The sequence below is a fragment of the Trachymyrmex septentrionalis genome, unplaced genomic scaffold (assembly GCF_001594115.1).
Source record: "Trachymyrmex septentrionalis isolate Tsep2-gDNA-1 unplaced genomic scaffold, Tsep1.0 scaffold60, whole genome shotgun sequence".
In the NCBI taxonomy this organism is placed as follows: domain Eukaryota; kingdom Metazoa; phylum Arthropoda; class Insecta; order Hymenoptera; family Formicidae; genus Trachymyrmex; species Trachymyrmex septentrionalis.
The window spans coordinates 4,936,036-4,952,417 of record NW_017305779.1 but is presented as its reverse complement, the minus strand read 5'-3'; the positions used below and the strand labels follow the sequence as shown (position 1 = coordinate 4,952,417).

General features: G+C 28.8%; 1 protein-coding gene across 1 annotated transcript in view; it reads right to left on the bottom strand.

Annotated features, from left to right (window-relative positions):
• Positions 1-16,382, bottom strand: part of LOC108752684 (metabotropic glutamate receptor 8-like) — a 125,654-nt gene that overhangs the window by 26,253 nt on the left and 83,019 nt on the right. The window contains exon 6 of the mRNA XM_018493714.1: positions 13,458-13,627. Within this exon, the coding sequence (XP_018349216.1) occupies positions 13,458-13,627 (170 nt within the window). The remainder of the gene's footprint in view (positions 1-13,457; positions 13,628-16,382) is intronic.

Below are 16,382 nucleotides of genomic sequence, written 5' to 3'. Positions count from 1 at the left end.
AACATCTCTGTTTTTTTTTATAATGTAATTATGTAATTATTATATTATTTATATAGAAATCTCATTCGCTGTGGTTTCAATAAAAACTTTTCTCACATACACGATGTTGTCAGATTATAATTAAAAATGTCTTATATTTTTTTTATTTTCCGTTACAAACATGAAATACAGAAACAATGATTTCTACAATAATTATTCCTATTTAATTTTGTTAAATAGTCAATAAGATCAACTCGGCTAGTACTTGACTTAACTCAATCGTAACAATAAGAAGATCATTGAAAGGACTAGTTCTCCTATTACAACGTCAACTTAAGCTCCGTAGGGAACCAGGATGGGATTCAATCGCGTTAATCCGGAAAGATATCGACAGGAGAAACGCTGATAGCGAGCCACAGATCGATATCAACTTATCGGTTCATGGAAATCGAATCGTTCCGGTGTTCCGGTAATGGCTTTTCTCCAGCGTCGGGAAACTCGGTCCAGAAGTCAATTATTTACCTTGTGAGGTTCAAGCTGAAGATCGTAAGCAACCGAGAAACATTGCGTCCGACCGGTTCGACGGAACTTGCTGATGGACGAACAGCGAGAATCTGCGACCGATCGTTATCTTATAATTCCCGTGAGCTCGGAAAAACAACTTCACTTGTCCGCGTGTTTACGTCAACGTACAGTTTCTTTGTCCTTTTTCGAAAAAGGTGTCACGCTCCATTGTTCACTTCATCGCGTTCATCTTTGCTAACAAAAAGATTTTCAGACGCGTTGACTACTAAGTATTGATTACAAGAGTTGCTTGCTGATTCGTGTATTAATTTCTTCGATATTTTTGTCTTCTTCGATTTTTAAAAGAAAACAATTAATTCGAATAGTTTTTTTTTCAATTTTAAGTAAAAGCTTAATATCAATTACCTATTTTTGAGTTCTTTCCAGACTTGTAATAAATTTTTATATATAATGTAAAGTAGCTATAATTTATGGGCATATAATTTGTACATATGCATATAGAAAATTTACGAATAAATACAATTAAAGTGTAAATGAACGCAATAAAGAAAATAGGTAGACAGTTTTTTTAGATTTCTATTCAAATTACAAATTCACGGCAAAATATAGGCACATCTACGATTTTATTTATCTATATAAGATATAAAAAAAAGATGTATAAAGATCACAACGTTATCGCACGTTGGAAATGAAATCTAGCGTTAAATTTATGATATGAATACGAACCTTAGTTAGCACACAATTAACCTACATGTATAGTACTGCTGAAAGCTGGATCTAGTTGATTTAGTGCTATAAAGGTAGTTAGGTAGCTGTGGTGATATTTCATAGCTTAATTACAGTTTCTCCAAATTTCATTACTTAGTGGCAAGCAGTACATTAGAAAGTATTTTAAGACACGTATTATTACAAAGCGGAAAGGAGAAGGAAATTTGCTTCAAAATTCACGATTTGAAATTATTTTCAAATTTTAATCCAATTAAAGTAATTAAAATCATTATCTAAGTTTTCATCTTTTTCATATAATTACAATCAGGCACAAAACAGTTTAAACATGTTAATCTATGATAGACGTATAACATTATTTTTTATGCAGAAGTAAAGATAATATTAATTACATTTATACTTAAAATTCTTCTTAACATTCTAGACTTATCCTAGATTGTGTCTCACATTTACTGTGTTACGGCTACTGCGAAATAGTTGCGTAGGGATATTTAAATTCTTCATTTAGGTAGTTTCTCTTTTCTGCATTTTTACTCTTTTCGTCTTTATACATTTTGCCACGAGTAAGCCTCTTTCCCACTTGGGTCTCGTGTTTCTACCTAAGAAGATTAGCTGTCGGAAAAAGTAGCCAAAAATCCCTTCTAGCAGTTAGCACGGCGATGGGAAACAACATCGCGTCCAAATGGTCGAACTAGAATTCAATTAAACAACTTTCTCCTATTGCAAAAAATTGAAATGCAACCGTCCAAAACTTTTCTAATCCGATGTGTGATTCAATCTATGTCACAGTCAAAGTACACAATGCTTGATCTATATAACTCCATTTGTACATAGAAAATTCAATGTAAGCTGCAGTATCAAAGCAAAGCTATTTTATCTAATATAGTTAGTTGTTATCTAAAGCAAAAAAAGAATATAACGCTTTTCGATATTACAGAGAAAAAAATATGATGCGTTTTGATATTGATATAGATTAGTTGAATGGCCTGATATCATAACAAGATATAAAGTTAATATACAGCAAATAAATTTAGCAAATAAATTTTTTTCATAATTAAGTTTCCCGCAAATTTTACTTAAGTTTTTCTAATAATAAAAAATGAAGAATTTGTATAAGTTAAACTAATTTATCACATCCTTTTTTATTAACATTTAAATTTAAATACATTATCTATTAATATCCTTATCAATATAAATAAACATTTTGTTTTCTGCAGAATCGCGACAGTATCTAAATGTATTAATGTTGTGTTTCAAACAACACTATTCATTTCTAAGATATTCGAGAACAATTTCTGAAAGTTACAGATATATTACGGAATAAAAGGAAGCGCAAACATAAGAGGGTTATCTAGCTAGCTGATCCAGCTGATCCAGCGATCGATTTTACGATATTTCGAGGTCACAGATTGCGATCGCTACTAGAAATGTAACTATCCACTTCTTCTTCTGTTTCGGCCAGTAAAAGATAAAAGAAGGAAGCGAGAAATGTATATCCGAGCCTTCCACCTTTGGCTGAAAGTTTGACCAGTTTCGAGCGGATTGCAGGAAGGTTCAGCCACTGTTGTACTATCGATAAGTCAGCAACAAATCGAGAATAACTCTGGAGATACTTCGTGAAACTACATTCGAAATTTTTCAAAGAATATACTGTTCGTACATAACATATAGAAAGCGATAGATATAGTGTTCTTGAAATTATTGTATATGAGTGAACTTCCTTCAAAAATAGGTCACTAGATAGTTTATGTCTTGCAAACTACAGTAAATTGAATAAAAGAAATGTTACTAGTCATTTCGCAATCTGCAGGTCGTATTCTGATCTCAGGTTCCTCTTTTTCTGTTTCATATACATTCCTTTTTCAATAATAATTTGATAAGCCATTTCTTCTTGATTGAATAAACCTTTAATGTTTATAGTTTATACCCTTTATATTACTTATATTTTACATTATTTATAAGCATTTAATATTAATACAATAAATTTCTATATTCTGTATTTATATATCAATATTGTAATTTTATGTATCACGGAAGAAATTGTGGAATAAATTATCTCATCTAAAAAAATTATTATATAATTCCATTCTTATAAAAATATATAATATAATAAATTGTAATACAAGAAAATTAAAAATTGAACAAAAAAATAAAAAATAAAAAAAGTAAAGTATTAAATTTTTATTAAAAACAAATCAATATTAAATTTATTTAAAAATTTATATGCTGTCTCTCTCTCTCTCTCTCTCTCTCTCTTTCTCTCTAAAGAAACAAAGACATTATTTTAGAATAGCTTATTATATAAAATGTATAATATTACATAAAAAATTAAAAATTTCAATTTAAAAAATAAAATAAATGGTTAATTTTATGTAGATACCTTGTTGAAGTATCTGATAAAAGAATAAAATTTCAATTATTTTTTTAATATAATAGAATTGTTTTTTGATTTGATGTTTTTTTGATGGATTTTTCCATGATCTCTCTCTCTCTCTCTCTCTCTCTCTCTCTCTCTCTCTGTCTCTCTATGGAAAGGCCATTCTCTCTAAGATACTATAATAGGAAAAAAAACCTTCAAAGAGTAAAGGATGATCTCTCTATTAACGTATGGTAGCCGGGAATAACGTGGGTTATATGTGGGAAAACATTATCCGAGTTTTTCCGACGTTGACGCCAACGTTTCTTTCGGGCCTTTGGCAGTTCGCCAAAAATTTCATTGCTTGCGGAAGCGGCTTCGGACGATGGCGCGACTCCAAGGTATCCGTGCTAGGTGGTTGTTCGATAATGTATCGTTTCCTCTTGAATGCGCAATAAAGTCTCGCCGCTTTAAATAGACAGCCGTGCGCTTCTTTCGAGAAGGGAAAAAATTTCCGTTCGATACATCCCATCGAGTAGCGGGCGAGATAAATAAAAAGAGAAAGGGAGAGGGTTGGAGAGAGAGAGGGCTGGGAAAGGGGGGAAACAGAAAACTCAACGCTTATTCGTGCGTCGGCAATGTCGACCGGAAATCCCTTTCCCTCCTTCATGGGAGTGCATCCGGTGGGTGAACGAAGTTCTGATCGATTAGGACAAATTTTCGCTCAAATAACGCGATGCACATATGCAACCACGCCGAATGTCATCAAGTGAACCGATCAGAATGCGAATACAAGTTGAATAAATGTCACGTATGTAAATATAACTTTGTACATACTTAACTATGTTTCTAGTTTACATGTTTTATAGAAAGGGAGTCATAATTATATAGAAATAACGTATATTAAGTAATAAAAAAAGATTTAATTAATAATCTTATAAGACAGAATATTTTTAAAATGTAATATGAATATTAAAAGGGATAAATAATATTCATATAACATTCTAGAAATATTATGTGTTTATGGAGAAGTTGTATCTTTTTTTCATCAGTGATTTTGGAATAATAAGTAATTGCACAAAAAGGTCTGATAAAAATTGTAGTAAATCTGAAAGACGTTGTAAACTGTATTCATTTAGAAAACGATTACTAGTTTTTGCAGATAAACTTTAGTACTTTTTTTTCGAGTATTTTTTTTTCGTAATATCTGTCACATACAAGATGCAAATTATATCAAATACAGATATATTTTTTACGTATAAAATAAGACAAACACAATGACACAAAGGAAAGTGAGAAGCAGTAAGAACAATAGGAGACGTGACAATGAGAAATTTTCAAATGAAACTTCAAAATGCCGCAGATGCCATTAATTTTTTGCGTGCCACTTTCGTTGCTCGTGGAGAAACTAATTATGAGTTGTCTGCGCAACGTGTAAAGTTCGTAAGTGAGCAAGTCTCGGCATTTAGCGTTAATCAGAAGTTTCACACGGAGCGAATCCCCGAGCGTAACGCGGACAAGGGTTGAAATATGTCGTCTTTGAACAGACATGCGGAACACGTGTACGATGCGATTATCCGTGAGTCTCGCAGCTAAGCAAATGGAGAGTAACCAGCGAGAAAGGCCATACATCACGATTTCGACGGACTTACGTCACGATGCAGGAAGAGCACGTCGGCGAACATTTCGCGAATCGCTGCTGAAGCAGTTAAGCTGATTCGAGTCGAGTCGCCTGCGCTTCTTCGCGCTTCGTTCGCATTTACGTCACTCGCGCAGCCGCGAAAAAGAAGAGCGGACCGAGCAATTTCGCAGCATCGACATTTACGAAAGAGAAAAATGAAGCGGGAAAGAAAGAGCATCTCGTACGTCATGAACGTCAAAGGGGAAAAAAGCACGCGGGGCGATTTTGTTGAAATATTGATGTCCAAAGAAAATAGAATAAAAACGGTCATCGTTTCCAACGTTTTTAATTAATATATCCAACCTGCCAAACCAGATAAATTATTTACTATTGATATATGATAGTAATATATGACTGTAAATAAATATAAAACAGTTACTTTAAAATGGATCTTTTTACAAAATATCTTAAAGAAAATCAATACTATAACAATTTAACAGTATAGTTTTAAGTTTTTTTCAAAGTAACTTAAAAAATATTTTATATTATCATTCTTACTGTTTTATTTTCCTTCTCCGTAGAAAAAAGAATTCATATAAAATTTATATAAAATTTTCTTAATAAAGATTGGTTATATAAAATAAATATTTCATCTAATTTCTTCATCTAACTTTAAACTAATTTAATTAAAAAGTTACACATAGGCCTTTAGGAGTTGGCGCTGTAATAATTGCGCTTTTTTAAGATTGATGTAACACAATCCTCGTATAATTTATTTGTTGAACGTTTTGACTAACTTCTAATCTTCTTCAGCAAGTGATATACAAACTTCATATCTTTCTCTTGTAGTTACATTCCAACACCAAATTTCTTATAATTAATTTGAAAGCTGGATGATCAATGGTATTTTGATCTCAGGAGCACTTCAAACACAAATTAGTCATTACACAAATAATTATTACACAAGTTCTGTACGTGAATTAAAATTTAAGACGACATAACGATAATTAAATAATAGACTAGTCGATGATGCTACGGTGTCAATCATCGTAATAAGAAAAAAAAGTGTAATCACAAGAAAAAGATATGTATGAAGTTTTTATATCACGCTCGCTGAAGAAGGGTAGAAGTTAGTCGAAACGTTCGACAAATAAATTATCGATAATTATACGAAGATTGTGTTATCAATCTTAAAAAAGCGCAATTATTACAACGCCGATTTCTAAAGGCCTATGTGTAACTTTTTAATTGTTTTAATGTAAAGAATCTTATTTTAAGTAATTTTGTAAGTATCGTTATACTAATTTATTTTTCTTTCCTTAAAAAATTATATTTTCCTAGAAAGTACATCTATATTTAAAAGATACACGAGACATCCAGACAGTCTCTCCATATGGTTACTAAATCTGTACGATCCATTAGAGTTCAAGTAAGCTAAATTTCAAGCAATAGTGCCGAGATATGCTACACGATATGCGAATTTATATGTATCTACTACATGTTATGTAAAAAATATTCATAAAGCATAAAAATTTTCATCTTTATGCTGATTACTGGAAAATGTAACTTTCTCAGTGTTTAAAATTTACTGGGAATAACAAATTTTTTCGTCTTTACTCTGTACGATATAAAAAACAAATAGACAAACTAAAATATTATAGATAGTGACGTATACGACAATAATAATGATTTTCTTTTTGAGAGAAAAATATTTTGTTCGAGAAAAATATAAACCTAATTTCTTTCTGCAGATGTTTGAAGTATGCACTAACTTTTGTATGGATTTTTCAGCTTTTGTTGATATTAAATTAGAAAGAGATTTTCTAGTATTATATATTAAATGTATGGAAATAACATATATTCAATTTCCTTTTTAATATTCATTTATTTTTAATGTTCATTTAGTATATTTATTGTGTTTTTATTTCTTCTTCTTAAAGAGTAGTTTATTTTGATAGTTCTTGTGTCAACTGCAAGAGCTTGGTACATTTTATCATAAATGTTTCTTGCATATCGTAGAGCGAGACCTCCATTATTTCCCTGTTATCGATGCGGATGAGAAATGAACTCTTGCAACTGCCGGTCGCAGCTGCTCCACATTTAATTCGGTGCTGATTTCTTTGTGTTCAAAGCAACCAGAGATTGCACGATGAATATCAGACTGTTTTGAATATCAGTTTGTTTCTTCTTACGATGAAGAAACGCGCGTTGCAGCTTTCTCAAAGTGCAAAATCACGACAAAAGACATTGAATTTTTCTTTCATATATTAAAAAAACAGATGCTAAAAAAAGATATTAAAATTTCGCTAGACAATCATAGCATCCAAAACTATGGGAAGATTAATAACAACATCGAGATCGAAAAAGAAAAAAATGCTAATATATTTTTTAAATAAAAATATATAAATATGAGTTAATCGTAGATAAAATAATTATCTGTATTATATTTTAGAAATGCTAGCAATTTCTTTTTTTTTTAAGAAAAAGAGAAAGGGAAAGAAAAATCTCTTATATTATATCTCTCATAAGATACAATATAAGAAATCTAATATATATAAAAATGAATGAAAGAATAAGTATATAATACTTAATAATAATATAATAAGAATACTAAATGAGACGTAAGCAGAATAATTAATATTATAAACTGCATTAATATTGTATAAACTAAAACAAACAATAATAATACAACTATCAGCTATTAATATTTATGCTTATTTATATTTAATACTTTTATATTATTTAAGAACTAATATCATCTTTTTATTCAGATTATTTTAATTATGAGATACTCGCACTAAATACATGTGCATATAGACAACATTGTGTTCCAGACAACAAAATAAGAGCACGAAATTGATTAGATATCGCGCAATATGGTAGGTACCAAATGAGTAAACATAAATAGTTTCATTATTTTGTAAAAATAAGATTTTATAGCTGTAACATTCCGAGTTTTCTTTACTTATAGTAAAGAAGTTCCTTTTAATATACTTCATTTATTTACTTCGAAAATTTAATATTTAATAATTATATTAAATGTTTTTATGTTAAATTAGAGTTTTTTTTAATTTAGTAAATGTAAAGATCTTTATAACTAAATACAAAAAGTAATTTTGTTAAAACTGTAAAAATCTAAACCTTTCATTGTCAATAACTCAAAGGTTTAACCAGTAATATAAAATAAGTTTATGATTGAGACGATTGTCATAACTTATCTTTTACAAAGAGTGAAACTATCTATGTACATATATTGAGAACGGCGGAAAGTTGCAAGTTCCTGGAAAATTTCCAGATTCTACTACAATAATTGTACATACATATATTGCATAATATTTATGCAATGGAAAACTTTATATTTGCACAGTATATATTTTGCATAGTACATATGCGAAGAAAGTTCAAAGTAATAAATATAATATCTGAAATTTGTATTTCTAAAAGATTGCTTTGATGATTCATATTTATTATTTTTATCGTTTTAATTACGTATAACGAAAATTCTTTAAAACAAGTTTTAAAATAATTTTAACTTAAAAAACAATTATAACAATCTTATGTTTATTGTTATTATTTGACATTGTGAAAATTTTAAAGTAAGTGTAAAATGTAAAGATAATGTAATGTAATATAAGCCAAAATTAATTTCAAATGTTTGCTTTGATCACAACTTTTTAAATTAATTAATTACAGAGATTTTGCACAAAGCTAACTGTTTTATGTGTATTTATGTAAAAAAATATTTTTTTTAATATACAATACTAACAAAGAATTTTGCAATTAAATACGATAGAATTTACTATATTTGTTAACTAAATCGTAATCATGGAAACTCGATTTAATAAAGGATTTGGATCGCAAAGCGAAAACTTTTTTTTTAAATAAAAAAATTCTGGACTCTCGAGTTTTACAAACAATAAATGATTGGGTTAATAATAATCGACACGCAGTTATCCATGTATAACTATGAATTTATATCAATTTTTTTTAAGCTAAAATAGTGAATATGATAAGAATAATGAAAGATTTCAATGTGTTATAATGTTGTGTGGTTGTGTGATTTTTTTCTCATATGTTTCCTTTTTTTAATCATTTATTGTTAAAGCAACTGAATCGAGCAGCTTACTCTAACGAGAAAATACGCGATGCAAAAAAGTTCACTGGCAGTCGCACACTTGGGGTGAAACGTTATGTTTAGTTTTCGACTCTGCGAAGTCCACGGTTCCTCTCGCGCTTTTGCTTGCTTTCCAATATTTGCTCGACATTGCAAGCCATTCGGTATCGTCGAGAACTTGGTTTGCACTTTCGGTGACCATTTTCAACATTGCGAGAAGCTTTCGAATAATATTCTATGTTAGGATACGTTTTGCGATCAAATAGATAGGAGAGAACCGTGGACTTTACGAGAAAAAAATAAAAACGCAAAGTGCTTTCCAACAGACAGTTCTGATAAATTTTCTTTAACTGTATAAATTATGAAAATATCAATATAAAGCGAGCAATAATAAATAATAATTATTTATTGTAATTTTTATTAATTTTCACGTAATTATTTTTATAAATATAATATTTAATTACTAGTGTTTGACAAAATCTTTGCAGAAATCTTTTTTCTTCACTACGGAAGAAAGTTTTATAATAAAATAGTAGAATCTCATTCTTTGCAAGATCTTTTAATAATCCTTTTATTCATCGAAATAAAAACTAATATTAGCATTATACTCAACAGATATGATTGATTTCAGTTCTATTCAAACAGCTCGATTATTTAAATATAAATAGCATACTGTCGATAAAAAGATAAAGCAAAATTGAAAATTGCACACACAGAAAAATACATACTGTACGCAAATAATAATTACTTATTTCAAGCATTTTAAAAGTTTGTATATTCGGAAATATTATATTATAAAAATTCATCACGAGCATCATCAAATTTCATTCAAAACCTATTCTAAATCTTGATAATTTAATACTTTAATCAAGATTATTAAATTAAAATTCGATTTGTTTATAGTATTAAGGGGATCCTAAAGCCGTGTGTTGTGTATATTACCGGTTAAATCATATAATTTTTGTATAACAAATACTTTTTTCTCTTTCACAGATTCAAAAATCCCTTTCCAGGATTAAAGTATACACATTAATACGTGTTTGTCAAGTAGAGTTTATGCCAAGAACAATAAAAAATTTCAAAATTGATATATTTTTTATCATATTTTAGTAACATGGCGTCTCAAGCTGTCAAGTCGTGACAACATTTCTTTGATACGAAAGTTTTGCAATCTGTACTTACGAAATAGTAATCCATAAATACGTAATTTACACGAACAAATAACGTCGAGTTTTTAGAATTAGACTTAGACGCTTTATTGCGACGAATTTGTTATACGAAAATTGACACTAACGTGCGACTGTGTATATCATAGATTGCGTGAGATATTGGTGTGGTAGTATATAAAGACATGTTGATGCGCTGGAAAAACAGCGATCTCTGATGACTTCATCGAGCTTCGCTTTAGGATTCCCTTAAGCTGCTTCTTCGACCAATTTTATAAATTTTCAAAAGAAAATATATTCTTATTTTGAGTACATAATAAAAAGCTTTTTTTGAATTTGTAATAAATATATTTTAAAATTATAAAAAAAATTATTCTTTGTTAAAGATTCTTTGTTAAAGAACCCTTACTTAAAAGAAATAAAGTAATCACTTTTCTTAGAAACAGAATAATATTTTTCTATAATGCAGTAATGAAAAAACGTTTTTCTCTGTAATAAAATATTGTAATAGAAATGTAAGAATATACTACATTTCTTAATGAAATTTCTACATAACATCGCGAGTCACAATAATTGCGTTCGTCATTTTCGCTTAATAATTGGTTAAAATAGATTTCCGATTCGCGCGTGTTCAAGCGTTGCAACGCCGATGTAATTATGATCAAAATTTGCAATTACGCGTTGCTTTAGTCCGCAGTTGTCTCCATAATGAATGATGATTTTCCGTCGGGATTTGAATGATAGCTCATAAGGGATTTCGAATGAAATGCAAGCGCGTATGTGTGTGCGCGAATACCAGAAATGTGACGCATGCATTGTCGCTATCACTATATAAATGATTAATAATGCGGTTTTTCGTTTATTTCGTGCTCAACGGTTAATTTTATACTTGACTGTTTCATATTCCATTACTTTTGGTAATTATTAATTGCAAGAGGCTCGCGAATGGATTTCAGTAAAAGATTAACGATATTTTTTTAAATATAGTCTAGTAAACAAAACGTATGTTTGTACGTAACAAGCGTATGTTCCAAACAAACGATATGTGTTTAATTCAGTAAATGCGCAATTTTATTTAAAAAAAAATTAATAACATCAGAATGATGCGTATCATAAAATTATTCCTGCACGTTACGCACTTGAATTTATCATAGCAATTTCATAAGGCGTATACTTAAAAAACATATAAATATCACAAATAAAAATAATAATGAATAATCAAAATGCAGTCATATATTATCATTGCTAATATTATTAAACCTTTTATAAAAAATTGTCTTCAAATAATATTTTATTTAAACAGTAAATATAAAAGAAATCCTTCGGAGCAGCAAATCAGACTACTCTTTGTCCTAATAAAGTAAATGTAATGTTCACAAAACATTGATATTATAATAATAAATCTGGACACATAGATCGAGGTAATCCGCGAAACGCACAGCTTCTGTATCTTATATTTAGTTGCAATCTTCAGAAAACAAAGAAACTCTTAGTAAAAATATCGAAAAGTAATAACGAATCATTCCTTTTATTATTACACTGACTTTGACAGGCAGTTTTGACACTTTAATAGATTATTTAACCACAACGTCATATTTTTTTTTTTTTCAATAAAAAATTGTATAGAATTTTTTTAATTACAACCGCAAGTGAATCGACCGTACGTTCATCTTTGTTCATCTTTTGCCTAAAAACCAGCAAGTATCGACTTTGTAGAACACGAAATTAATCGCTGCTCTGTTATCTCGTCCGCTCGGTTACGCCCCGATCTGCTTTTAACTCGTTGAAATGCATGTCGTTTTCAAAAACCCAGCGCTTATTCTCTGAACGAACAGATCCGAAAAGCTTTAAATTTCTCATCCCCTATCCTTCGGCAATTTAATTTTGAGAAACAAACTCATTCTGAGAAAGTAAAAATTTGTTTAATCTGGTAATAATTATACTATACGTGGAAAAAGAATAAAATATACAATACTAAATCCCTTTAGTGTGGTATGATGTTTCTCTTTCCCTCAATTGTAAAATTTTTTTCACGTAACTCAGAATCCTAAAATCCTTTTTGTCTCATTTCAACACCCGTCCGTTTGCATAATTGTTTTTTCACGTTGATTATGTAAAAAATAAGGTTCGTTTAATTGGACGTTTTGTCTTACTATGACGTTTAATAATCTTAATTAGCATAGAGTGCCAAACGCACGCGCATTTAAACAGCCCATTCCTAATTGCAGCCATCGACATCCTAATTCATTCAATATTGTTTCTGCCGATATCACATTAAATCTTAGGATGATCGGAAATTACACGTTCCATATTATCCGCTTATTATTCCAATTATTATATACCAGATTTTAATATAGGAATTTGAAGCGAATTTCATTGCATCAAACCTGCTTAAATATGCATATCGTTATGAAACACGAAATAAATTGCTTCTAAAATAATGCTTCAAATCGATATTTTTTACTTTGACATGTCCACAATTTTCTTGCTTATGCTTTTTGCGAAGCATAGTAACTTCAAAATTTTTAATTGAACGTTGTTTACATAAAACATTGTTTTTCTATCAACAATTTTTTATGCTAAGAAAATTATATGCGTTTCATTATATATGTATATTTTGAATTTTTACGTTGGATATGTGCTTTCCTAGTTCGACGAATACTACAGAGATGTTATATAATAAAAATAAATTACAAAAACTATAATTTGTTCTCGTGTTTGAGAACGTTTCGTCCAATATAGAACATGAAAGCATAGAAGGAATAAAAAAAACATTCCTCTCGTAGTCCACAGTAATTCCATTTTTCTGCTCTGTGTGCAGAAAAGAAAATAAATAAAGCGAGCACACCGCATTTTTCATGCGAGACAGATTTCAACAATCGCGCTTTTTGCACAATGTCTTCTCATATTGTATTTTATAGCAACGACCCTATTTAAATGCAACGAAGGCATACTCGAGATTAATCCTACCTTATATTATCCTCGTCTACGAATATTATGACTCCTCTGGCGTTATGCTTCGAGCTCAGTCGTTCGATTATTCTATCAAAGTCCTCGCTTTTGGAATTTCTCAGGATCTTCTCACTGACGGCGACACATATGTTGTACTCCGACGAGAGAGCAATGAAACTGGCGATGCCCTGAAAATAGAGTTTCAGCCGCAAATAAATTGCCCTTCTGTCCCACGAGAAATCGAATTTTCGCGATAACATGTGAGTCTGTTTTCTTGGTAAACAATTGGAATATAGCGCAAAATAGAAAAAATGTATCATATTTACATACTCATTTATCGATGGTAATAAATTTTCGAAATTTGCATGACATATCGCGGCTATTAAGTAGCATGCTGTGGTGTAGTAATGTATAAGAGAATGCAACAATAAATTTCTATTTTCCTAAAGAGTCTTTCACATTTTTACGAAAGAAGTTTTTTGCGATTTATTCTTTCACGTTTTATGCTAAATAAACTAAATATTATATCAAATATCATAAATTTTGAATGAGATGTGATTCAATTTAAATTTAAAAAAATTTGTAACAGTTTTTAAGATTTAAAACAATTTTATATTAAATTTTTATTTAAATTTTTGGAGTAAATCAAATAAATTTTTTATATCAAATTTTTTATATATATCGCATTATTAAGAGATTTAATTAATCAAATTTAATATGTTAACATTATAAACTTGTCCTGTCGATTAATCTATCTATATCTATGCAATTGTTGTACATACGTACAATTCGAAACGAGATACGACATGACGATCACCAGGATGAACTGCCGTCTCTCACATTTCTCGCCAAGTATAGTATACACGCAAATAGATACCTCAACGCGGCTCGCCTGTCTTCGCGATAGCGCCCGTGTTTCGTGATATATTTCTACTGTGTGTATGTGGGTGGAAACAAGAAAAGACGGCCGAAGAAGGATGCGGCATGCACCGAGCTGCAACTGCAGGTGTTATCGGCATGTTTCATGGCGCGGTACAATAAAAACCACCACAATTTATTACGATGTGCCGGATGAAAATGTATTTTTGCAATATCAGAACCTATATAATGATTAGTTCAATAGTTTTCGATATTTCCATAATTCTGAATCCGGCAAATTTTAATATTCATGGTAATATAAATGTAATATTCTGATTGAAGATACGATAAAACATTAATTACATGAATTCTGATTATTCAATCAATTGAATACAGAATCATCAGTATTTACATTTTCAAATAATATAGAAAGTTTAGTAGTTACATACAAGTAAGTTAAAAAAAGAATTCCTATACATTATTTTATATTTAAATTTTATAATTTTTCACTAATTTTTATTATTATATTTAGATCTCATAAATAAATTAAAAGATTTACATCTAAATATTATAATTATAATATTCTTTAATTTTATAACATTGTTTTAGAATACAATATTTTTCTTTTAATTCAATTAATTAAATTTCTGAATTATCCAAATTCTTCTTTATATAAATAAATTCAATCTTTTTACATAAATTAAACAAATCTCTCTTTTTTATAAATTAATATAAATTTAGTTTATAAGAATAATTTAAAAAAAAAACTTTAAAAAATTACTTTTTAACTCTATTTTTTAAATTTTGTTAAATATTTTGATTTTTATATAACATTAAATTCAAAAAAATATTAGATAACTTTAAATTTTAGAATGCAATTTCCTAATGTATATTATTCATCTACAATTTTCTGTTTGTTAATATTCAACGTCAATGTAATAAATGAATTTGTAGAGCTCTTATTTCTTTGACAAGGAACTAATGTTAGGCTTATTCTAGGTTTTAAGACTTTTTTTATTGACTATCGTGTATATAAGAGTGATTAGGTAAGAAAAAGGAAATTGGTAAGACTGCCTAACATCTAATGCTGTGGAATAAAAGGTCACAATTGTATTGTATTAAAGTAAAGTCTTCTTTAAAATTGTATAATAACAATGCTCAGCTATTTCTAAGTTTGTGAAAACTTTTATTTTTAATCGAATTTTTTAAATTAATAATCTTTTGATATTTTTTATAAGAAACAAATAATTTTTTAATATACACAATATGATTTTCCGTATTTTACAATCGTAAAAAATTAATTTTTATAACTTTTACACAAAAATTAATAAAGTAATTCTTATATACTTTAATATCTTTAGAAAGTATTTGTAAAGTATATTTTAAAAAATTATATATAAATGTTGTAATTAATTATTTGATGCTTCTAGTATACTTCAAAGAAAAAAAAACACTGAACAAGAATAATCCAATCGTTTAAATTAAGGATTAAAATGTAAATATATGTTTGTAAAATAGATAAAACTTCATAATATGTACTTTAAAAATGCGAATAATAAAATAAAATAAAATTATATGTAATTTATATTAAATTGAGTAAAAAAATCTAATTAATTTTTTTATAATTCAAAGAAAATAATCTTGTTGCAAAAATTATATTATTGCATTGAAGATTCTTATTCTTTTTGTTTTTATATTATCATAAATATAAATACAGAAAAGATGAAGAAAAAGTTTAGATGAGTATAATCAAAATTGTAAAAAAATGAAAAAAATTTGAATGAAAAGGATACGATAAGAAATAAAAATATAAAAATGTAATTTGACGCATTAATTATTTATCTATCTAAATAAAAAATATTAATAAAGGGAGAAAGGAAGATAAATGATGTAATTATTCGGGAAATAATGAGAATTGCTACGACAAGATGTCTTATCGGCCGATTTTCTTAACGAAGTTCACTTTCCTCAACAATTGGTCGCGCTTGACCTCATTTCTTTTTATGTCTAGATTCTGATCTTTTTTTAGATATTTTCTACCTATTACGAGCCTCATTATACGTATTTGCGCTTGGAGACTATTTT